At 39.9% G+C, this 26,663-nt stretch overlaps 1 protein-coding gene across 1 annotated transcript in view; it reads right to left on the bottom strand.

The window, feature by feature from the left end:
- Positions 1-4,910: 4,910 nt before the first annotated feature.
- The window catches only part of LOC149082680 (alkaline phosphatase-like), a 68,882-nt gene continuing 47,129 nt past the window's right edge, over positions 4,911-26,663 (bottom strand). Inside the window, exons 3-9 of the mRNA XM_089235951.1 lie at positions 22,187-22,361; positions 21,885-22,063; positions 19,705-19,912; positions 11,880-12,020; positions 11,511-11,702; positions 10,722-10,844; positions 4,911-5,325 (exon numbers count right to left, since the gene is read on the bottom strand). Coding sequence (XP_089092077.1) covers positions 5,012-5,325; positions 10,722-10,844; positions 11,511-11,702; positions 11,880-12,020; positions 19,705-19,912; positions 21,885-22,063; positions 22,187-22,361 — 1,332 coding nt within the window. The 3' untranslated portion in view covers positions 4,911-5,011. The remainder of the gene's footprint in view (positions 5,326-10,721; positions 10,845-11,510; positions 11,703-11,879; positions 12,021-19,704; positions 19,913-21,884; positions 22,064-22,186; positions 22,362-26,663) is intronic.

Here is a 26,663-nt window from a genome sequence, read left to right on the forward strand (position 1 = left end):
GACATTCACACATGCCTGGTATACGTTGCTGAAGAAAGCAAAATATGTTTAAAAAGAAAAAAAAAAAAGGAAAATCAACTGCAGTTACACTGATAAGTACGTACTTATATAATTTTTTCCCCAGAATAAGGGGAGAACAAACAACGCTTATGATGCAATAAAAATGCACACTCATCTTCGGCAACGAATCTGTGTGTAATATCAGTGACGTTTTCATGCTTATCAATTCAGTTTTTAAATGCAGTCAGTGGCATTCATTATCATCATGTTGGTCTCTCTCACTATAATTGCCAATATACTCATTCAAATCTATTTTAATTTCCCGTATTTGGTTATACACGTTTGTGCATAGCAGTTTGATATGTAAATAATATAATGAAGCAACACGAATAGAATTTCAAAGGATCTACCTCAAACGTCCCTCATTTGTATCTGCACCACACTTTTAAGTTGATAAATTAGAGAAACTATAATGTGTATTATTCAATCATACTGTAAGCGAGCGCTGTATTTTTATGGTTGTAAATTAACACTTATTTTCTGATATTAAGGATTAATTAAGTATCTTAACTAAAATTATCTTTTGATAATCATCAATATAAATATATATAAATATTCATCTCCCATTTGAATCCACTGGAGCGTGATTTCTAGCAGTACTTAATATCTCCCATTTGAACAAGTCTCTCCTCCTTCAACGTGAAAATTACATAACACGAAAAATTCAAGCATTTACTATCTTTACTTCAATGTATGGAGCACAGATGGCTGCACAAGCAAGAACACGAAACAAGCGCAACTCTTAACAACAGAAATACGTCAGGGCCATGCGTGCACAACACGTTCCGGCATGAACCGATTCGTTAGAAATTCCTCAGAGGAATGTGTGCGAGGTGTAAGTTCGGTTAAGTAGTAGTAGTAGTTGATTTCATGGTGATCATGGAAAATTTTCAGCGATTAATTCTGCTTTTGTTTGGAAACGTTTTTTGGCTATAGTTGGCGATTTCCCGTATTTGATACCCAAACTTCTCGTATTATCTTACAGAAAATATGGTTAGGCTAGATGTAGATATTTTTCTTGCTTTCGGGGCATCCCAAAACTCTACCGCTCTTACGGGAAGGGTGATAGTACACGTCAAGAGGACAATATTTACAATGGTATTTCCATGGGTCGCAAATGACCACTCTCGATACATTAATACTTATTAATATCTTATAATCTCCGTTTACACGTGCAATATTACGGTATCATTGGAAGTTCTGTCACCCCTGCTTAACAAATTTCCTTCGTAGGGGATAAAATAGAGAGCATGCATTGACCCTTCTTTCTTGCGGATCTTTGAGGGTTATAATCTCCTTTCCCATAATCTTTTGAGCGTGTGAACCTCAGACGACTTCAGTCAAGTGCGGCTGAAATGCCGGTCCATGTAAACGGGTTTTTGTGAAAATCCTTGAACCAGGTTTTAAACAGACTTTTTCATTTCCCATATAAACAGGTATTCAAATAGGAATGGGGACATAGAAGAAGCGGAGATTACCCTATATTGATGGATACGCCATATTTAATGCTCGTATCCATTGAATAAGGGGGTTGTGACTTCTGGGTTCCATTGCAGAAAATCTAGGTGAGAATCTCATGCGATAGAAGTGAAACTTATAGGTTTGAGAGATGACTAGGTTAACGAATTTTCGAAAATTTGTAATTATTATAAAATAGCCAATATGATATAAATTGTATCAAATAAAGTTTAAAAATGCACCAAGGACAGCCTGCACGCATCACTAAATAACCCAACATCAATGTAATCGAATAAAAATTTATTCGAAGTAAAAGAAATTGCGTTATGGCATCGCAGCCAATTAGGAGCTGGCACTGTGACTTCACAAAACTTGCGTTCGCGTGCGAAATATACTCTCGTGTGGCCGGGGTGGGGGGGATGGGGGTGAGGCGGATTTACGGCGTCACGGGGAGTATAGGGAAAGGTAATATATAAATTATCTTTGTCTGACCCAAACCGTCCAAACCACATCCCCGACCCAAATTTATTTTCTTACCCCGACGAACCATTATTGACATTCCCCCCACCACCCATCTGCTTCTCGGACCTTCATCGCACAATCAGTTAGAGGGGATGAAAAAGAAAGCTGAGTTTGTGGGGGAGGGGGGGGGGAAGAACGCGTTTCAGTTTTTATGATGAATTTCCTTTCTCTCACAGAAATTCACTCTTATGACGTCTTTTACTGTTACGTCGCTATAGAAGTTTCACTTCAAAATTGTTTATCTTGACGTGTTCTATCACCCCTCTCATTTTAGCGGTAGAGTTCTGTGACAACCTGCATATTTGTTGCAGATTTTATTTTTTGGTACAGAGGTTTCCGTGAAGCATCAGTTAAAATGAAAGCTATGAAGTATGTATGCACTGATGTCAAATGAGCTTGGGGAGATGAAGAAAGGGAGAAAACACACTTTTCTCACATAACATACACGGCTTCTCACTTTTAAAAATCAAAGTCTATCTTGAGCCAATTCGGCAACTACTGGGGGGGGGGGCACTTTTTTGTAATCTGAAGATGGCCTCACAAAAATGTGAACGTGTTGAGAATGGAAGGGGTGTGGGGGTCGAGATCAAAGTTGTCGAAAAAGGATCTTCTTTCAGCCCTGATTTCTTCCATCTTGTGGAACCAAACAACAATAGAAAGAACTGCCAGAAGAATCTTTGGATTTTTTTTAAAAGACTGTCAACAACACTCAGAACCACGACTCGTACATTTCGCAGAAACGATGATCGAATGGGATAGACTTTCATCTCCCAGAGAAAGTAGTATTCAGTTCACACAATGGGATCCACATCCAAATAACCTTTTAGAATAGCACCCGAATGGATTCCCGTTTTTCCACAGAAATCAAACACAGTATTTCACGTTTTAGAAAATAATAAAAAAAAAAGCAAACATCGAGATGTATGGAATTTGAAATAATGTAAGAAAGTAGAAAAACAAAACCCACTTATTGTACACTATTTGATCAGGAGAATTCGGACAGCTCGATAATGATGCTCAAGTTATCGGCACATATATTGAACATTGAAGCACCGGACCCATCCCGCCTCACATCTCAAACAGATATCGAAGCAGTCCCGAAAGATGGGTGCATCCGGAAATTTCATTGATTTAAAAAAAATAAATCACAAACTTTTCAAATTACAATAAATCTTGAACAGATAAATAAATAAATCGCCAATGTAGCGCATAAGAAGTCTTGATAAAATCTGGAATCATGGATTAGTTTCTATAGCGTCCGTTGCGCACGTCAGTGTAGTCAGATCAGAGAGACAAAAAAATCCTCGTTTATTTTTTTTGACATGGTTTCTGACTTGCTGACTTTACTGAGGTGCTGTCCCGTTCCCGGTCATTGACATTGTCACTGGAGGAGAGTGTCTTGCTATTGCGAGGCGATGGGTTCGCGATGGCGAATGTGTGGGTTCCACGTTCTCGGGCTGCACGAACATCTTGTTGTGAAAATTTTCTTCTAAGTATGTAATGAGGTGGCCAGACGTTGCAGGTTGATGGGGTGGCGTTGCACAGAGACCTGTTCTTCAAGACATGATTGTTTTGTTCTTGTATCTTACCAGAATGAAAATTTTTGTTTCCGGGAACTCTGTGGCATAGTGTAATAGAGTTCCATACGCATAAATCATTAGATGACTTAATGAATCTGAATAGATAGGATGGCAGAGGTCGTGTTCCGTTACCACTATTATCTTCCATCGCGCCATACTTTTACCCTTTGCTCAACTCGACTTTGTTGAGCGAGTTGAGCAAAATTTGACTGCATATTTGTGTTGCAACTGGTTCCATCTGGCTTGCCACAAGGACTCTATCTGAGTTTTCATCTTTGAGATGTATGGGCGTATTGGTCCATGCAGCAGGATTTGATAACATTGGGTCCACCCTTCATTATAATCGCAGCTGCCACTCTATCATAAAGGGGTTGCTTCCATGAGAGGTGAACTGCCCCCCCTCTTGACTTTTGGATAGGAATCTCAAGAAATGATTGTAAAAGATCCAAGATTATTCCTGTGTGTATGTGGGTGCCACTGATTTTAGCCATTGTGATCGGATTCGAGCCGACGTTCCAGTTTTTTAAAGTTCTCAATATGATTTACGTCTATTCCTGAACATCTGTTTCAAGAAAACAGTTGCGTACCGTAGGAGCAGTCATGGCTGGTCATGGTCCTGGAGCCATCCTCCTAGGATGAGTTTTTAGTTTGGCCTCAGATAAAGATTTCCCCTTTCCCCATCTGAAGGTTCCTCTCTACCCGGGCACTCAGTTTATACCATAAAAATGATAGAATTAATCCAGAGGCATTATATATAAGGACCATTTAATATAGGATCCATTCCAGGGCCAGAATTCTGTATACCTCCCCTTAAATGGGGGAACATGGGGCTTTTTACGGTGACAGTGACAGGCCCTCGCAGAGCTGTTGCCACAGCAAAGTTACTCGTAATGTCACAATATGATGTTGTTGTCATTATGGAAACAAAGCGGCCGAGTGCATATAATGATAATAACGACATGGTCACTGATCACATCCATGAAACGTTAGGGATATCCGGATACTTCACTTCGGGAACGAGATACATATAATCACATTTTCATAAATCTCATATATATAAGTATGTATTCACAAATTATGGAATTTCTCATCGATATACGACATACAAACATTATGCTGAAATAAACACTAAAAATGTATGGTCCGATTTTAAGTGTCCACTTGTTGATTTTGAGCGAGAGATCGATATGCCTATGTATTGTTTATAAGTCCATATAATATATGAATATTCCCTCATCGTTACAAAAACTGTCACAGATATGACTATCACAACGATATCTTTAGCACCTCCGTAAGGCAATCAATAAAATATTCTTTGGTCTTTTTTTTTTCTTCCCCCTCTGAATGATTTTGTGGTATGTTACGTTAAATGTTCGTCACCGCTGGTCCAGTCATGTTAGGTTTATGGTTATGACTGCGATGACGACGAGAGTCCAAGTCGCTTGAGGTGTTGAGGTCGAATCGACGAGTGCAGACGGGCAACCAACGACTTGCTTGTTGATCTGCGCGTGCCGCCGCCTCTCGCAGTCGTCCCTCTGTGGCCCGATGCAAGCTGCGTAGGCCATCGCGTGTGGGATGTAGGTCTGTTCGAGAACTCCCCTGAAAAGGTGTGCCATCGGTCCATGAGCGTATACAGGCACGTCCTCTCCACCGTGGGTGTCCCATCTCCTGGGAACTGCGCTCTGCTGGACGTAGTTCTTGTCCTCTGGAAATGGAAAAAAAAATTGTTCTAATAGCACTGTATTACGGCTTCCCCGGAAAATAACCGAGGAAGCAATTAAGAACCAACATTACTGCTGTTATAACCCCACATGCATATCATATATAAACTGAGAATTCCTCTGAGGAACTTTTAAAATTTCCATTCCACATAGATCAGAGGATGTACAGCCATTTCCCTAAAGAAGAGTATCTTCTTTAGAAGGTGCTGATGTAAGCCGCATTTTGCATGCTACTCAGAACATCAATAGACGCTGTGGCCTGTCCAGAAATTTCAAACACAAACGTTTTATCTATATTTTCACATCATTTTTGACAGATTATGAATATCTTTTGTTTTGTTTCCCCCAAAAAGTAGAGAAAGAAAGACAGCCTGCCTAGTTTTGACTTTTTTGCCTAGTTTTAGCTTTAGGCCTGTAGCGATACTATTGTATAGCAACCAATAGTCCAGCAGATGGCGTTAGTCATCCATGATTGTCGCTGTGAATGCTGCGAGTGTGTACTTATATATGTATATGTGTACTACGAACAGAGAGAGTCGAGACTTCGGAATGTCCGGACGTGTACATACTCGACTGCGATGTAAATAGTAAAGTTCAACCCTTAGTAATTTTAATAGTTACAAATTTATATAATAAAGTATATTAAGTCAACATGTACAATATAGTGAATCCTTACACTATAGGCCGGTCGTTCACTGGAAGCTACAATAAGAGGCAAGCTACGCGACCTACAACAGCCGAAATTAAGTCAGACGAAAATAGGCGTTTGACGTCGTTCCCTGAAAGTGACCTTTACACGATACTCAGTTCGCGACAGCACTCCACGCAGACGAGTGTGTTCGTTAAATAATTTTGAGGAAATATAAATATTTTCGAGAAATGGACAAAAAAAGCACCTGCATTTATTAAGTCCATACATAATGTGACACATTTGACACAAATTCGGGGAAGGCGTTCACGTTGCAAATAAATAAATAATATTATTTTATCTATCAGTACTCAACATCACAACCCACGTACGGCAATTGTCAAATTTTCAGTTTCATGCTCACGTGGGGAAGGAGATTCGTGCGCGCACGCACTTGCAGGGGATCACGTTCTCTTACTTTTTGCCCAATGGGAACAGTCTTGCGAACACGGACAAGTGCGTGCGACTTGCTTATCGCTTCAAGTCGCTTTCAGTAGACGACTGGCCTTAAAATTGATTTACGGCATCAGCTACCGTTTGTATATTTGCTCATAGAGTAGTTTTTTTCCAAACGTGGCTGAAAAGCGTTTATCTTTTCCAATAAGAACACTCCTACTGTACGGGCTACGTGCTCTTTGCGACCAAGGAAAGAAACGTGCTCTCTGCACCAGGGAAAAAAACACGCGCGCAAACAAGACGAATATCGCCCCACTCTGTGCGAGTTAAGGAAAAATGTTCTCTGCGCGACCAAGGGAAAAACGTGCTCCGTGAGATGAAAACGAATATGGCCCTGCTCTGAGCGACCAAAAAAGACGAATATCGTTATGCTTTGCGATATGAACACGAATATTTTCGAGCCTCTGTGAGCCCAAATCCTTTTTCATTTATGGTCGCCCAGAGCACGAATCCATTGTAGGTGGAAGCGACTTTCACTTTTGCCGTTTATATTTTTAAAGGAACAGTAAAAGACAAAAAAAGTTACCCCCCCTCCACCCATCAGCTAAAATTGATGCTAATCACAATTCATGTGGTTACAATTACACAGGCTCCCCGCGCTCCATGAATTCTTATTAACCGTATGCGTGTCCCACCTTCCACAAGGGCAGAACTAACAGGGACCCAGGACGACTCTTATCAGTTTTCGTTTTTCACACTACAAATTCACTTTAAAGGGACCCGTCAAAGATCCAGCCTATGGACCCGGCTACTACTACTACTAAACCAGACATTTATATCTCGTCCATATTTCTCTACGGAATTTCTAACGAATTGGTACATGTGGGAATGTGCCTGTACGCATTGTGAACATAACGTGAAGTATGTCACTGTGTAATGCTTGTTATGTGTAGTGCTGCCATCAGCCATCAATTTTCTAACTATGAGTGAAGTGTAATGATTAAATAATTGTACCGTTGGGTAGGCCTGTTGCTCTCTGTGGCGAGAGTTTTTAACGGGAAGATATTGGCTCGCACTCGCGCCTTGAAGTTGGGAACCACAAAAAAAACCCAACTTCAGCCGATCACCACTGTGGCGACGGTGGCGTTCGAACCTGGCGATGCGAGTCAGTCACTTTGACCACTAGGGACTCGGCTGCAAGATGTGGGGGGGGGGGGGCGCACCCATGCAAAAAAGACGGCCCTGAATACTGAACTCATTTCTTTGCAGAACAATATTGAAGAAAAAAACTTGGAAATTTAACTTTGGAAAAATCGAATTAAACAACGATACTTTTGATTCGATTTTTCCAAAGTTAAACAAGATCTTAACAAACTTTCAGTAGCAAGATATACTACCCGGGTTATCGGTCCTGTCAATCGATTTATACAAGGTTGGGAAGTATGGCAGACAATCTGGAATTGAAAAATCCTTCCTCGGAAGGAATATTTCTCTCAGAAATAAAACATCAGAAATTCTACAGATGTTCAAAAGGAATAAAGATAAATAAGAGGTTGGTTCCCTTTGAGAGGAATTCCTGTGATAGCACTAGTCACGTAACAGTCCTCCTTCCCTTAAGATGAGAACTTGAATTTTGTGATGCGTAATATATGCATCTTCCTCCTCCTCGACGTCCGTCCTCAAGCATTTCAATAATAATATTATAATAAAAAAGAAAAGACATTTCCCTCCTTCTTTTACTTTTTTTTATAGCAGAAATTCCGTTTTGTCCCGAATTCGGCTTCTTAGGGATAAAAAAAGAAAGAAATGGTTGAAGAGACACAAAGGAATGGAATTGAGAAAAGACAAATAGGGGCCTCCCTGTTTTTACCCTGGAGACATAACCTGAATTTTTACAGCCTTTGAATATGTATCCGATGGAACAAACTTTTCTCTTCGAGATAAGTTTGATAAGAATTTACACGCGAAATATTTTCCCGCACCATGGATTCCATATTTTTAAGAATTCCTTCATCCTTAAAACACTTTTTACAGTCGAACCTCATTAGGACGAACGCGTTTAATACGAATTAAATATTCTTCTCATTGGACGTAATTTGAGTCGATTTTTTGCCTGTTGATACTAAATGTTTTTGGTGTTTTCGAATTCGTTCTAACGAGATGTGTCTTGCTTACATTGCAATGTGATATTGCAATCATTGTTCATGATGGAGAGCTCGTCTAGTTTTGCTTTTTTCACCTAGTTTAGCTTTGAAATTGCTTTGCGGCATCAGTTATTGTTTGTATTGCTCTTATAGCAGTTTTTTTCTTCCAAACTGAAAACTGTTTATCTTCTTCCAATAAGACAGAAAAAATACATTAGGGCGGGCATCCCCCCCCATCACTACTAATACTACTGAACCAAACATGCACCTCGTCCACATTCCTCTACGGAACTTCTAACGAATTGGTACATGTTGGAATGTGCGTGTACGTGTTGTGAACCTAACGTGAAGTTTGTTTATATGTAATGCTTGTTATGTGTAGTGCTGCCATCAGACATCAATTTTCTAACTATGAGTGTAATGATTAATTGTACCGTTGTGTAGGACTGTTGATCTCTGTGGCGAGACTTTTTGACAGGAAGATTGACTCATCTTTATGCCTTGAAGTTGGGAATCACAAAAAACCAACTTCAGCCGACCTACCACTGCGGCGACGGTGGGATCGGCTAAATGGCCAACTGCCTACTGTACGGATTACGTGCTCTGTGCGACCAAGGAAAGAAACGCGTTCTCTCACCGGGGGGAGGGGGGGGAACACACATGTGCGACCAAGACGAATATCGCCCTATTCTGCGATCTAGGGGAAACTGCGCTCTGCGCAATTAAGATGAATATTGCCCTGCTCTGAGCGACAGACAAAGATGAATATCGTCATGCTCTGCGAGATGAAGACGAATATTGTCTGTCTCTGTCCGAATCCTTTTCCATTCCTGGTCACCCAGAGCACGAATCCACTGTAGGAGTCGATGCGACTTAATTTCGTCTGGAGTTCTTAACTTATTTTTTGAGCTCGTGCACTGGTGATACTCACCATTAGTAGCAAAGCACATATCATTTAAATCTGACAGATTCTGAAACTCTGATCAGCAAAATGCTTATTCTACAGTAGTGTTTCTAAACCGTTTTGATATCGCAGACCCCCCTTCCCCAGTAGTGAACATAAACGAATACAGACTCCTCAAATTGGGGATGGGGGTCCCCGGGGTTGTGTATAGTGTACAGGGAGGGGCGAATGTCCATCTCCGACCTTCTGCCTATGCCAATAATACAACTTTTCCACTGGGGGGGGGGGGTGGGTCTCTCTTCCTTCTCCTTCCCTCCATCCACTTACGGTAGTGAAGGCTAATGTTTCTCAGATCCCCTGTAGTGAAGGTCATTTTTTAGTGACCCCTCCCCATAAAATCAGAAATATATTGTTTTTCCATGATTTTGTACATCGTAAAAGTTTAAGTAATAAATTAAAATTTCACAGCACTAAATGTGTCATTCATGCAATTGTGGTAAATTTAAATGATACCGCGGATCCCTTACAAAAAAAAAAAAAAGAAGTATTTATAGACCCCTCAGGGAACCGCGGACCACAGGTTGGAAAACTCTGTTCTAAAGATGTCCCAGAGAGCCCTATGACCAAAATGACAGGGAATGATGGCACATGTCAAGACAAGCGGTTTTTGCAATGTAACCTGGGGTTGCAAATGACTTTTATATTTAGCGCATGTTAACATAGGATTCAAGTGAATGCCGCCAAACAAGATGGAAAAAGAAGATTCTGAAGTAACTCTGAATGTGAGAGGGAAAAATATTACCGCCCATACGGATATCATACCATTAGAGAGGAAAAAAAGATATTTTCCTTCCCTCTGCATTTGCCTGCGATTGGATGGAAATTATACTTCTGTTTGATGTGAGCAAGGTTGCCATATTTTGGCGATTTCTAAAGTCGGATAATGCATGCATTGGGATGCGACCCAGGCCTCTATTGGAAAAATTGCTTATCTTGACGCGAACTATTACCTCTACGTTTTCAACAGTGGAGTTCTGGGACAATCTTTGGGTATGGGATGCCGATTACCTTGAAAATACAATCTCAAGCACAAGTATTAACCACACTTGGTTGTTTCATTGAGTATCTTTGTGCTCGCGAGAAATTGAATCGTGACTTACTCTCTGAAATTAGACTTTTCGCGTCTCTTACCATTTTTATAATGTTCGAAGAATCACGGATTTAAAATAAAAAAGAATGTGTCCGTACCTGTGTTCATTCCTGTTAAGTTCTCTCTACCCGTTGGTAAGTCGTGTTTATATCCTGGTCCATTGGCGTATAGAAGCGTCGTATACGGCATGTTATCGACGTCTGAAGGCTTGTCGTCTAGACCTGCATGGGATACATATATTAGTACATAGGGAGTTTCACGAAGAGTGTCTGAAAGGGGGAGGGGGAGGGAGGGAATAAAATTTCTAAAGTTGATTCTAAAAAATTGTGTAAAATTCGAAAAAATTACTCCCCAGAAAAGTGTAATTCAGCTGCTGCGATAGTTTCATTAGATGTATTAACTTACAAACTCTTTCAACTACGTAGATGCGTGAAACGCATCAATTTCCTTCATTTACTGCTCTATATATGGCAACTGGAATCATTAATATGAGAATCATGTTTATGCTATAACTCTCGTTGGCGGACAAGTTTCTGAATACATGCAATAGGGCTTCAATGCACAGGCAGGGGCGCATTCAAAGTTTTTTCTGCCGGTGGGCTACATGAATTTTGCCGCCGCTCTCGGACACTGCTCGTTATCGGAGGAAAATTCTGTTCAATGGGTGTCCGCTATGGAGAGGTTCCACTGCAGTATCATCTTAAAAGGGATATGATAATTCAGAAAAGAAAAAAAAACAAACTTTTTCATGTTTAACTTGTGTTGCCATTTACGAGCAAGACATAATATAAAAACAGGAAAATATATAACCCAGATTATATAAAAACAAGAGATTATGTTTGGAATTTAATTTGTAAATTGACATAGAATAACTGATATTATCATACCGAGAATTGGGTTTCCTCTCCTCGGATATCCTCCAAACGAAAAGACATGCGAGTGATCCGAGGTGACGACTATCAAAGTGTCTTCAGACCTCGTCATCTCCAGGGCCACGCCGACAGCTTCCTCCATGGCCAACGTGTCCACCAGAGCCCTGTGCGCATTGTTGAAGTGATGTGAATGGTCGATTCTTCCTCCTTTAAAAAAAAACAAACGAAAATTAATGAATATTTGATGCCAATTTATAGATATACGGTAACAAACATGTGATATGGTTTTCAGCTTCCTGAGAAATGCCCCCCCCCCTTTTTTTGTCGTGAAACAGGCCCAGAGATGTATCTATGAAGCATGGCATTAAAATATCATAGACGTACCTTCCACCATCAAGAAGTATCCTCTCGGGTTCTTTCGCAATATCTGAATAGCTTTCTTCGTCATCTCAGCCAATGATGGCTCTCCTTCCGGTCCAGGATCTCTATCGACCTCGTATGCCATGTGACCATAATTGAAAAGTCCTAGAGATATGTAACACATTACAAGTTACGAATGCTAAATATTATACAGCACATGCTAGGGTTGGCTAAATGGAAAAAAAGGGAGGTAAGGGGGAGGAAATATCCGTACCCCAGTTAGGCATGTCGTAAGATACATGCTTGGATCTGAAAGAAGAACATCCATTACTTTGCAAGCCTGTGGGTGCCCTTCTTAAAGAAGGCTCATAAGTTGCGACAAGCCGGTTGAAAGGAGCAATATCGCAGTAGCATTGGGGGTTCTAGCACCAACTTGACGAATTTTTCCCTCGTGTAGAAAGAAACGGGAAGAAGGAATTTTCCCTTCTTTGTTGGGAATACTAAGGGAGTGTGTAACCTCTTTTCATATAATCCCGTGAGCGGCGAATTGAACCGACCGACCCACGTAACACCTGACACCTGAAAAAGCGGGGTTAAAGCAGACACCTTCAACCCGTTTCTCGGAACCACGGTGCTCCTTGCAGCACCTAGAGTGCTCGATGCTCGTGTCCGATTTCGCGTTCACGAGCACTTGATCGACGTCCCAAGTAAACGTCTTATACAAATTGCATTGTAAAATTAAAATCATCCTCATTCCATGTATTGGAACGCCAAACTCGTCATAAGGATGCTCTTCTTTTAATGATGGGTACAGGCAGTGTGCATGCGACTAGAAAAAGGTTGAAGACCTCTGGGTTTAAAGTGCCGATCCATGTAAACGGGTTTCGATAAAAATCCCTGAAGTGCGTTTTAAACCCGCTTTTTCCATTTCCCATATAAATGAGACCATAGTGACCAACCATTTGAAGTGTCCTTCATCTCAGAGCTCGAGTCTAAACTCCCCGTCCTCTTCGATGTTTTTTAAGGGGGGAGTCAAACAGATATGTAATAAATAGTCAATACTTCTACTAACGAAATTTTTGTTGGGACACATATAGGCGAGGAACTATCGATGCCAGACATTGCAAAGTCTCACAGTACGTTTGACTCAAGCCATTTTATAAGAAATTGTAACTGGTGGGCCAATCTGAAAATAGGCCATTCAAAGACAGGGGCGTACGAAGGGTAAGGCTTTACAAGCTCCATCATCCCCCCGCTTCCCCCAAAGCGACTTAATTTTTCAAAATATTTTCGTAAATAAAAAGAAGAATTATTGAAAGAATTTCCGCCTTTAGAATGCTATTTTAATTAGTTTCTGTTAATTTAAATGGTTTTTTGAAGGTTGGTAACAAGAAATTTCTCTGAAGTTAATTACGGGCCCCCCTTCACAAACGTCGATCCTGCGTACGCCCCTGCTCAAAGAGGAATGGACTTCGGGCCCTGGGCTAGATATCTGACCCTGGGGCTCCGTAGATTGCTCCCAAAATCTATGGCTTTGAATTTTCAACGTGTTTCCGTAACATGCCAATCAATTCAGTCAGATTTTCGTTATTGTAGGTGATGGTAGAGGGGAAAAGGATTTTGAAAATTTTCGAACATATTGTTTGAGTAAACAGTAATCATATATAAAAATTATGTGCAATTTAGTTAATAGTTGAAACAGTGATTAAAAATGTGTTGATACGCAGAGGCTATGAAAAATGTTATTACTAGCCTCATCTGCTGGTGGTTTAAAACGCTAATTTCTGAATTGGCCATTAAGCAGTGTATTTACCGTTTTTTTTTTTGGAAAAAATATATTGCGAGTTGAAATTTTAATAAAAGTTATTACAATTAGAGTCAAATTTGATATGTTCAAATATCGGTAAAAACAATTTTTATGTGTTTTGTTCTCATGCACCTGAATAAGGCTGGCATTACACTAAAAGTTTGATAAAATTGCTTTTATAAAACTTGAAAAATCCAACCAATAAAGTTCATAGGTTACATTCGAGCAAATGCAACTAATAAGGGCCCACCAGTGGCCATTTTTTCTCTTCACTGGTGGGCCAAATAGAAAAACACCAGTTAATATGTAAAAAAAAGGTCTTGGTCCGACTGGTTTATTAATTTAATTTTTTATGTTCAAGGAAATCAATCAGCAGCGACTGCTGAAATTTAAGATGACCACGCTGTGAAAGGAAGTTTCACGGCCAGACACTTTGAATGATAAAACTCCTGATACACTAAACTCAGCTTCCGCAAAACGCGCAGTGTACTAATTCTTCGACCATCATCACCTTTCAATTCGACCACACCAAGTAGATAATATATGGAAATTAAGAAAATTCAAATTAGACTTTTTATGATTTTCGTAAGCCTCGAATCAGACCACTTTTAATCCTTAAATGCGCATTTATTTTTTCAAGCTGATAATGTTTTTTCATAGTTAATGACACCATGTAGCTTATAGAAACCTGAAAAATCATTAAAAAAACGCCTCAAACTGTATTGCTTATACAGGGCCTAAAAGTTGTCTTATAGAGCCTCAAAAATCACCCATAAAATAGATGTATTAAACTAATATCACATTCCAACTACACTCATGTCCATAAATTAAGGATAATTCAGAATCACATTTAAATCGAAATCTAAAGTCAAAATTTCACCTGTAGAATTATCACACACATCTGCAAGAATGATATGCAAATTTCAGGAAGCCAGCAGATGATGCCGATAGTACGTCACAATGACGAGAGTGTAATGGGGGGTATATAAGGAATGGTGGCAAAGAAGTGAAATTGTTCACAAGAGTTCTGTAAGGCGCTCAGTGCCATAAGCGAATAGTTATGATACAGAGGACGCATGTGGATGATTTTTTACGTGGTAGAATTATCGGCCGCCTGGAATGTGGGCGTACTCAGATGGAAGTATCCGAGGAATTTGGAATTGCCCAAAGTGTCATCTCTAGGCTTTGGCAACGATTCCAAGATAACGGAAATGTCAGTAGACGTTGCAGTACAGGTCGCCCCCGAGTTACAACGCCGAATGAAGACTGGTATTTGGCAGTAACTGCCAAAAGAAGCACACGGAGCACAGCATCCGACCTGTCTCGTCAGCTATCTGCAGCCACGGGTACCACAGTTTCAAGACAAACCGTGTACAGACGTTTGGGAGATATTGGTCTGTATGCTCGCAGGCCTGTCAGACGTGTTCCGCTCACGGTAACTCACTGTCGGCAGCGATTAGCCTGGAGTAGAGAACGTGCAATGTGGACATCGTCACAGTGGGCTTGTGTGATGTTTTCCGACGAGTCCAGGTTTAGCTTGCAGTCTGATTCCCGTCGGACTTTCATATGGAGAACGCCAGGTACCCGTTACCACCAAGACAACATCATTGAACGACACCGTTACGGTGGTGCAGCATTGCTCGTTTGGGGTGGAATTATACTGGGTTCCCAGGAGAAGGAGTGAGAATACTGCACCCAGGAGAAGGAGTGAGAGAATCAGAAGACGTCAGGAGACAGAACAGGAGACGGGACGGCAGGGAGAAGAAGAATGGACTGAGGAGGAAAACGACGATCAAGAGGCAGACGATCCAGGCTCCGACTTCCAATGAGGACGAGGCGAAGAGGGAGGAAGTCACAAATTAGTATTTAGTTAAATAAGGGCGAAAGCTGTTCCTTGTAGGCAAAGGTCGCGAGGAAGCTCCCTTGAAACCATGCCGGATGAGCGGCTGGACTTTGAGGGCTGGGTGACGGCTGGCCAGGTGTCAGGCAGTTGAATGCATACAGTCGCTTTCGTGGCCCGGGGTATTTGGGGGGGGGGGGTACACACACTCATACTTCCGGCACAACTCAATCGGTAGTAAATTGCCTATGGCGACAGACCGGAGTTGTGCTCGGTTTGAATGAATGGGTTCCAGAACAGATCTGCATGTTCAAACCGGAACCATGAAAGCCCAAATTTATCGGGACATCATTCTGGAACAACATGCACGATTGTTTAGGGTTGCCATGGAAGCAGAATTTGTGTTTATGGATGACAACACCCGTCCTCACCGAGCAAACATCGTAAACGAATGCCTTGAATCTGAGGATATAACCCGTATGGAATGGCCAGCATTCTCACCTGACTTGAATCCTATAGAGAATGTGTGGGACATGCTTGGCCGACGAGTTGCAGCCCGTCAACCACCTCCTACATGTGTACCGGAACTTTGGAGAGTATTGCTTGCTGAGTGGAGTGATCTTCCCCAAGATCAGATCGATAATTTGATACTCGGCATGCCTAGGCGTTGTACGGACTGTATTTCATCGCATGGGAGACATACAATGTATTAACCATCATACCAACCATGCAATAGTAAGTTTTTGTAAAGGAGATACTTTTTACAATTGCTCCAGGGAGCAAAAATCGTAGTTTTTATGAATGGTATCATACATACACCATCGTTTTTGGTCTTTATCTTTTGTTTAATAAATGGGCTTTACGAATAAGTAACGTTTGTTTTGTTTCTGAACCTTTATTTGCCGGAGCTGGCATTATCCTCAATTTATGGACATGAGTGTATATAACTACATTCTTTGTGACTCAAACTATAGTAAAAAAAAAAAAAAAATCGAGCTGCTAATTTAATATGACAAAAAAAGAAATGCAAACAAAACATCTTAACACATCAGCGAAATCACAGACTCACATTCTCTGCAACAAAGTGCTATATTGTCATTAATTGGGACACCTACCAGCAAATTCAAATGACAAAATGACCTCAGCTTATGTGCAAAGTCGATTCTGAATTTTTATATTCCAACTGGCTGCAGTAATGAAAGTCTATAAGACCCTTTGCATATATGTAAAGCTACGCATTTAAGGATTAAGAGCTTTGAACTAAGATCGTTGGAAATAGATCTCTTACCAAAAAATGTCATAGTGCCCGTTGAGGACGATTCCCTACTCTAAGAAACAAATCAAACGAGGAGAAGAATCTCAGTGGAGAAGGAATATGTTTTATGGACGAGCTCCTTCTCATGTCCATTCCTTGACAAAGTGAGATCCCGTGTCGTTATTCATCCTAAAGTGCTTTCAGGAAGATTACTTCCTAATCAAACTTCTGGTACGACGGAATTGCTCCTGGAGGATGAAAAGTTTAACTTGTGTGTGTGTATGTAAGCAGTACCTTAGAGAAGGATGCATATATATATATATTTTGTGTAGAGGAAAGGTCGGGTACCATTGGATCCATTCGGAAAAAAAATATCAGCTCATAAATGATCGATACTTTATTTCATGTGGGACCATTTATCAACACATGGATCGATTTTTAGTTTTTCTACGGATGTAATTTTCAAGACAAGGAGATGAAAGGACACGGATTCCAAGTACTGAAGGTTAACATTACTGATTTTTTATTTTTTGCTTATACAGAGGGGTCCAAAAAATGTGCTCTCAATTTATTCTTCTTTTGAATGAATAAGAACGAAATCCCCCTTTTTTAAGGGCAAGGGTTCAATGAAGAATAATGACTTTAAATGCAATGGTGCTGTAAACCACCATAATTCATAGTTACGTGTGTTCTAGACAACTGAAAATCACCATTCGTGTAGAAAAAGCCGCCACTTTAACAGGGCAGTGGTTCTCATCCTTCGGAATTTTTATAGGCAATAAATGGGTAAAAATGAATTGGTTTTAACCATTCAAGGCCTGGTTTGACCGATGCCAGGGCCAGATATGGGGTAGTCTGCGGGCCAGATATGCGGTATTTCTGTTGTCCGCGGGCTAGATATGCGGTATTTCTGCTGTCCGCGGGCCAGCAACCGTACATATATATGGGGGTGACCACATATAACCGGTATTTTACAAGACATTGCTGTAATTTTGTGGTCATCACAACGTTTTCATAAAATGTCCCGTTTTTCCCTTTATTTTCAGAGACTTACTCTAATTTCTGAAATCAAGATGTAAGGTTATTTTGTCATGGCTAAAAATTAATGCCCTTGAAAATAGTTTTTAACCATATAATGGACAACTTCACTTACGTTTGAAATTTTTCATCCTTCACTTAAATTTGAATTTTTTTTTTGGTCAAATACAACAAAAACATTTTCCACAGGCGAGTTAAATTGCATTTGATAATTTTTTTTTTTGGCTGCACTTAGCATCTGTACTTGCTCTTTACAATTTTTCAACTCAAATTTGCAACTTTATTTGCCTTTGACAATTTTTTGGCTGAAATCGACACTTTTATTTGCTATTAACAATTTATTTTAGCTGTGACTGGCACTTTTACTTAGCTTTGACAATTCTTTTACTGCAATTGACACCTTTTACCTTTTTTTCTTTTTGTTTTAGCTTACGTTGGCAATCTTACTGCCTTTGACATCTTATTTGGCTAAAATTAGAAACTTGCCTTTTTTGACAAATGTTTTCGCCATAAATGGCGATATTCCGTATGTATACCGATTTTCTGTATGTTTATGAAAGAAATGTTCTCAGCCTACGCATTAATGAGGTTTTGTGTATTGATACTTTTTTATCGGAACACATTTCACGGGCCGGATGCAACCTATTGGCGGGTCACATTTGGCCCGTGCGCCGGAGGTTCTGCACCCCTGTTTACGACATTAATACTACTTACAATTCAAGAGAAAACTTTTCATCTGCAATAAGATGGGGCGTTCTACCATCACCTCCTAGAGATAGAAGGCCTCTGCGGTGTTTGCCATAAACGTCATTCAGACTACCTAGCAAGATTGCCACACAGCATCGTATTTCGTTTCTTCTTATATTTTGGCGTCGAATCTTCCTGATTGCCTCACAAAAGCCGCATAGTGATTGGATGTGCGGCATAGAAATCGCCAATTCTGAGCTCGATCATTTCTTTTCCTCACAACATTGATACTAGCACGAGCATAAGAACGTTAGGGGCCACGAATATACACCCACACAACACGTTCCTTCATGCGTCGATCATTAGAAATTCCACTGAGTAGTTTGTACGAGTTGCGTGTTCGGTTAAGTAAAAAGTAGTTAGTATCATACTCAAAACATGTAGAAGTAGTTCGGTGGCATCGACAGTGCTTGGATGACTGTTACTTTGAACACTTAATTGATTCCAAAATTAGAGGATACCTCTTAGGTAAATTTTGCTTTTCGTATTTATTCCGTATCATGATTTCAAACTAATATTTACAGTAATTTCGTCTTTATAAAGAATATTTTTGATGTTAAAGTGTGCATATGGTACTGCCAAAGCCCGAAGTGTGGACAATTTTCTACGGGGCCGGCCAAGAGAACTGGCCAAGAATTGTGGTCAAAGTCCGAATTGAAGAAATGATTCGGACTGATTTCACGAAGTGGTGGGATTCCAGGCTCGATGTGCTGGTGTAAGACGTCCCGGTAGGAGCTAAATCCATTTTTTTTAAATCGCCAACGTGTGATACATGTCTGTACTGTATTGGATTAGCTCCATGTGACGAGAGAAAAAAAAAGTTAAATTTTAGAGGGGAAATATACGACATAAATAATTATATAAACATATAGTTTTTCTTGCCAAATTTTGGAGAAAAAAAGTCACAGCATACTGCTGTCTGATAGGTTGCCACAACTAACGTGGACATAATTATCACGAAAAAATACGCCAACTTGACGATGATCCCGAATCATGTCTTTTGTTATCGGGACTTTGGCAGTAACATATACATACATTATTTTTTGGGTGATTTTCATACATAATTCTTTACGAGTCTACTTTAACTCTTTGCTTTATCCCTCTTAGTGCTAAACTGAGAGAGTATCGAGATGGACATCGACTCACTGAGGCACCTACTCACCAAGTAAGTAGTCGGTCTTCGCTGGATCCACCAAATCGAAATCTTTCTTCTTCCAGACGTACTGGTAATCGAGGTCTCGTGTCTTCTTGTCATTTTCCCATTCCTGGATCAGGTCCCGTCCGTCCTCACGCCGTCCGAGATCATTAGAAACGTGCGAATCGAAAGCTTCCTTTGGTAGAAAGTGCCGTCTTCCTCCTCCAAGTATAACCTTCATTTTTTTATGCGAAGAAAAATAATATATATTATAACTCAATTGAACACATATATATATTAGAAGCCCAGACAAAATAATTGTTGCTCGAGTCTATACATAACTTTTAGAGGAAGAGAAATCCCATCATGATAATTGATCACTAACGCGTAAGTCCGTAGAAATTTATTGAAATTTGAGAGAAATAAGATTTGACGAGCACGATTCTTAGTTTTCTTGACAGGTTTTCACGGATACTTCAGAAATTGTTTAGATTAGTTCTTTACTATACAGGGTGCCTAACTCCTCTCACCGCAAATTACCGTCGAACCGTTGATCCTAGAAGAATACTTCCAATTAGAAAAAAAAAAAAAAAATTCAAATAAAACGTGTGGACCACAGTTACGTCATTTATGTTGCAAGGGATTGTATATTTAGTAAAATATTAAAATTTACTTTTTAAACGGACACCCTGTTCTCAAAAATCTAATTAGAATATTGTGGCGCTGTCTCTACTGAGAAAAAAATATTCCATGTTTCCAAGTGCAATATTCGCTGGGACGTATAAATTTAAAAAAAAACGGAGAAAAGTTGGGAAAGAACAGCATAAACTAACGAACAGCCCTTCCTTCCTTCGTGTGTATGCTATTCATTCCCAACTTTTCTCCGGTTTTGAATTCAAATATTTCAGTGAATATTGATTGCACTTAGAGACATGGAATTTTTTTGGGCTCAGTAGAGAGAGAGAGAGACAGGGCAAAAGCTTTCTAATTTGGTTTTTGAGGACAAGAGTTTAAAAAGTTACATTTTTATATTTCAATAATTATACAACCCCTTGCAACATGGGGAAATGACATATCTGCGTACTACACGTTATTTGGATACTGTTTCTAACTGGAAGTATGCCTCTAGGATCAACAGTTCGTCAGTAAAATGCGGCAAGGAGAATTAAGTAACCACCGTCTATATATCTGTCTCACCCACTCTAAAGTATTTATGTTGCCAGAGTTGCTCTTTTTATGTTCTTGCTGATGTTGCCATCTGGATTTCATATTTTGAAGCCAAGATGGAAAAAATGCTTGAATTTCCATGTTATGTAAGTATTCGGGTGAAGGTCTACTCCTGCGGAGAGAATTTTTCAAATGAGTGATCGCTTGCGGCATCAGCTATCGTTACAGAAAGTCTGAAGTGAACTAATATGTCTTACATGGCAAGTACCTGAGATTGATATTTTCATATTTACATTAATACTCATTATAGGCCATTCAAGTATTACGTAAGCAGATTTTCAGTCATTTTTGATCCCCCCCCCTTGTCAGCAAAATTTCGTCAGCAGCTTAGAATATTTCATATCTTCAAAAAGGGGTGGTTGATGACGTAAGCAACCTTCAAACCACCCCCCCCACCTTGTCATCAAAAGTCAGCAAATCCAAAACCCTCTTTCCCCCCCCCCCGATGCTGACGTAATACTTGAATGAACCCTTATGAAAAAATTCATGAATTATGAAAACTAGCTCTTCATCTCTTTCTCTCTCCCGATTTTAATAAAGACACTGAACTAGAGTAAGCTTCGTTAAAAAACAGGGCATTTTTATAAAAATCGTCGGGAAGGGGAAAAATTACAGCAATGTCCCGAACACGGGTCGTATGATCACCCCAATTACAGCCCAATAAATAAATAAGATAAAACGATCGAGAAAATTTGTCGTTATATCCAAGGACGTTGTGTTTTAATTGACGTTATAAGCAAGGTTCATTAACGCATACTCTCCATGGAAATCAGTCATGGTGGACAACTATTGACATTAAAGCCGAGTTGTCGTTACAACCAAGGTTGTTATAACCGAGTTTGGCTGCATTATAAATCAGCCTGCAAAGAGGAAATCATTAAAATCATTAAACGAGAAAATTATTAATTGCCTTTTTTTTCTATTGAGATATTAGCAACAGAAAATTAAAAAAAAAAAATAGTTATAATAAAATAACATACATTGATGTTTCTTCCAGGATCATTTTCGATGAGTTGTCTAGCGAGGTCTTTACACGATTGGCGACCATCTTCCGGAACCTTGTCATCGCTTTCCCAGTACCTACTCGCTGAATGTCCGAACATAGCTGCCGGTGTGGCGTGCGTCACTCTAGTCGTGGTCACCATTCCAGTCGACTTACCTTCACAAAAATATTTCTATTACTATCGTGCCATACAAATTCATGTCATGAGCATACAAAAAATTGTTAAAACGGATCGGCCTGGAAATGACCGTATCCGGGGACGAGATTTTTCATCTTCACCTTCAGCTTGAGCCCAGTCAGCCAAAGACGGAATCCTCGATTCGAAGCTACTCTGGCAGTTGTTGAATCTTCCGCTGTCGTCCAGTCCTACCGTCTCGAATCTCCCTTTAACACCACACAGTAGGGCTGTTGCACACGCACCCGAATCACCAACCTGACTGTCAGTGTTGTAGGTCTTAGCATGACAAATGAAAGAGAGAAATGAATAGTCAAACAAACACACAGTTTTTCTTCAACCCTTTGAAAAGAACAGCTATAAAGCAAATACATATTCAGAGTATCCAGAACTTTATCACCAAAATGAGAGAGAGAGATGATAGTGTCCGTCGACACATTGTTTTTTAATAGACCGCAGGGTCACAACCCACGTATTCGAAGGATACATGCTTTACCCCCCCCCCCCAGAATTCACCAAAATATGGCGATTTTGGGAGGAAGAGGAGGAAAAAAAGTTCTTCCTTCCACAGTAATAGCCATTTATGGAGGGAAAAAAATATCGCGATCTTTCCTCTCTAAAGTTGTCTGCTCTATTATGTGTGTATGGATCGGAGAGGGGGAGATTTTTTGCCTTTTCATTCCCAGTTCCTCGGAAACCCTGCCCTTTCTTGCGAGAGTTGCCTAAATTGCATGTTTTGCAATATTTGCGAGTAAAATTTCATGGGTAAAATTTAAAAAATTGTTTGTCTTTTAGTGGTACAGATCGAAGGCACCGTGTTTAACAGGAAGGACAAGGGTCAGTTGCACTGCCCGCAGAACTTGTCAATCAAATCCGAGGTTCAATTGCACTGGACGTTCCTCTTATTACACGGGTTCGTTGCACCGTGGAGGGAGGTGTCATCAAACTCCGTATACATGAACCCCCTTTCCCCTCAAAAGGTAGGATTCACGAACCTTATACATGATAGATGGCGTTGGCAGTATAGGAAAGCAGTGTTTATTAACCCTTTTCGCCCGTGGTTCCCTTTTGACGATATTTTATTCTCGTATTTCTCTTGTGTTACCCCCCCTTCCATGTAGGAGTGATATCCCTCCCATTTTCTGTGGCCGATCGCAGGAAGTATGAGGGAAGTAGAAAACTCACGAGATTTCGTGCTGTATTCGCAACACAAAGAAAATCAAGCTTTAAGATGAGGAAATTTCATTAAATTAAATTCAAGGGAATTTCGACCCCGCAAATATATTTTATACCTGATCTTAGGCCTGGATAAAGTGTGATATGAAAATAGTGCGAAGAAGCGAGTAAAAAAAACTATCAATAATTAGTATTTGTGAGGGGGGGGGGGGTACTTGACGTAACGGGGGGGGGAGGGGGGGATTGCATCCAGTGCAATTCTGTAGCCACGCTTACCTTCCAGTGCAACTGACCATCTTCGTTTATTAAATAAACTCAATGTGAGAGAGAGAGAGAGAACGAACTAGGGTTATTCCTATTCTCTCTCTCTCTCTCACTAATAATACTTACAAAGGTTCTTTAAGTCCTAACTCGGTATTTCTCAACAACCGTTCGTCGTAGAGGTGTAGTTTCAGTTTAAAAAATGCTCAAAATGTATTCAGAAATCACCCTGCATGAGTTTTGGGAGTTAAAATACACACAGTGTGTCACAAAATAACAAAAATCATCTCAATTTTTATATGTTCTCCCGTCCTCCAAGTAGAAAGTTGCTGCCCTGTTGTGTTCGGAGGCCATCAAAAAAAAATTTCACGTTTCCACAAGTATAATATTCACTGAGATATGAATTAAAAAAATCGGAGAAAAGTTGTTAAAAAAAACAGCACAAACTAACGGACAGAGGTTCTTTCCCTCATTTATGCATTTCTTTTCCAACTTTTCTTCGATTTTTGAATTCAAATATTTTTTTTGTTGTCCTCAGAACAAACAGGACAGAAAATATGTAATAGGGGGTTTTCGAGACAGGATATCCACATAAAAATGTAGATTTTTTTATTTTGTGGCACATTGTATTATTACGTTCAAAACTGGCACAGGGTGATTTTTGAACATTTTTTGAGAATTTTTTAAACTGGAACCATTGAAACTGGAACCTCTACGATGAACGGTTGATGAGATAAGGGCCGAGTTAGGACTTGGGTTTAAGGTCAGAGATATTAGTCTTCAACTTGTAGAGATTTAAAAGGAGTTACAGCTACAGCTTCGAATGAGTGGAAACTCGAACGAATCTATCGAATTGGTACATGTTGGAATGCGTGTGTACGTATAGTGAACCTTCCATGAAATTAGTTTCTGTGTAATGCTTGTTATGTGTAGTGCTGCAATCTTCAATAATTTTTTTAAACTATGAGTTTTTCCTCAACTCATAGTAAGTGAACACTGTAATGATTGAATAATTATACCGTTGTGTAGGACTGTTGCTCTCTGCGGCGAAACTTTTTAACAGGGAGATCGGCTCGCATTCGCGCTTGGAAGTTGGAAACCGCAGAAAATCAACTTCAGCCGACCACCATTGCGACGACTGTGGGGTTTGAACCCGGATCCGAGTCCATCACTATGACCACTCGATCACCTCAGCCGCCATATTGACGAACTGTGCATCTTGCAGTCTCAAAACTTATTTGTATACCTGATACATCTAACAGAAGAATTCCACAGGAATAAAAAAAAACCCCAAATAATCAAATTTTCATGCGCCTTGAATACACATCCAAATAGAAGAAATCTTAATTTATTTCATGAACGCAAATTGCACGAAATTTTATTATTATTTAGCGCACATACAACCAAATAGCGCACAGTATCAGATAACCGAGAGCGCTACTTAGCTTAATAAGAATCATGGCAGATTTTTTTATTTTAAGATCGTATTATGTGGTAGACGACGTGAATCCAGAGCGCAACACAACGTTATAATATATAAATCTCTTCCATAAAAACATGGCGCTTCTTCTTTTTTGTATGTGTGCGCTCGAAAAACATTTCCAGTGATTTGTGTATTTTTTTTTTTTCTCATCCCCCCTAACTCTTATGCTTTTACCTTGATTGGAATTTTGCATTAGACAGGAGAGATAGAGAATCTTTTTATTGCACTGAGGGAGAGAGAGAGCACCTCTGAATATCGAGTGTCGTGCGTATATACACGTCGTCCACATACATGAAAAAGACGCAAACATCGTAAGAATTTATGAACCGTATATATATATCACCGTGCGGGGTATTACTATTACCGCCTCTGAAAGGAATTTTTTACTAGCCCTAACCTTTTTTTTGCTTTTCTTAGCTCTGTTACTCTACCATCTATTAATTGGAGATGGTTTCGTCCCTGGATAAAAACAAGGCGAAAACACATTTATTCTTTGGTTTTTTCCCCCTTCTTGAAAAAAAAAAATACGATGTTTATATTGTATTTTAATTTTTTTTTCTTTTTCGTGCACTCATGATCCTGATTCGTGCACTTGTGATCCTTAAAAATTGTGTCAAAAAATAAAAGTAGAGTATGAGAAAAAAAATTGATGATAATATCTGCAAGGAGGAGGGGGTAACCATAGGCAAAGATGAATAGATAGATGGAGAAAGAGAGAGAGAGAGAGTGCAAGGGAGAGGGAGATAGAGGGCACGAAATGACAAAGAAAGAGACGAACAGCATTAAATGCGGGTAAAACGGGTTTCCCGCATTTATAATGCTGTTTCTTCCCAACTTTCCTCCATTTTTTGAATTCTAATATCTCAGGGAATACTGCTCTTGAATAGAAACGAACGAATTTTTTTAGTCGGCATCAGCACAACTTTATAATTGGGGTTCCGGGCACACGGGCACGGTATACAAAGTTAATTTTTTTACTTTAATAACCTCTCCGAACATGAATGACGTATCTGTGAGTACAATACGTTATTTGAATACTTTTTCTAATTCGAAGTCTGCCTCTAAGACCAACGATTCTCTAGTAAAATGCCCTACTCCCTGATACCTATGCACCCCCTTTTCAGGTATAGACGCAATATAATATCATATAGAAATAGAGATGAAGAATGCGATAAAAAGGAATGGGGGGGGCAGAGAGGGATATCAATGGGGAGAGGGAGAAAAATTGAAATAGATAGGTATTGCACATACAGATGGATAGAGAGATGAAAAGAGACATTTTGAGGAGGAGATAAGAATGATGTGGGTAGAAAGGTGGGTCATCAGTAAATATATAGGCATATAGATGGGGAGTGAGAAAGATGGGGGTGATTTGTAGAGAGAGAGAGAGAGAGAGAGAGAGAGATGTGGAGTAGTAGAGGGGTGATTGGTAGATAGAGAGAGAGAGATGTGGAGGAGTAGAGAGGTGATTAGTAGAGAGGTGATTAGTAGAGAGGTGATTAGTAGAGAGGTGATTAGTAGAGAGGTGATTAGTAGAGAGGTGATTAGTAGAGAGGTGATTAGTAGAGAGTAGAGAGGTAGATCGGTGGAGAGAGAGAGATGTGGAGGAGAAGAGAGGCGATTGGTAGAGAGAGAGAGAGAGATGGAAGAGTAGAGAGGTA

Source organism: Pholcus phalangioides, unplaced genomic scaffold (assembly GCF_987345545.1).
Source record: "Pholcus phalangioides strain wild (caught in Gottingen) unplaced genomic scaffold, Ppha-v1.0 ptg000009l_1, whole genome shotgun sequence".
Lineage (NCBI taxonomy): Eukaryota > Metazoa > Arthropoda > Arachnida > Araneae > Pholcidae > Pholcus > Pholcus phalangioides.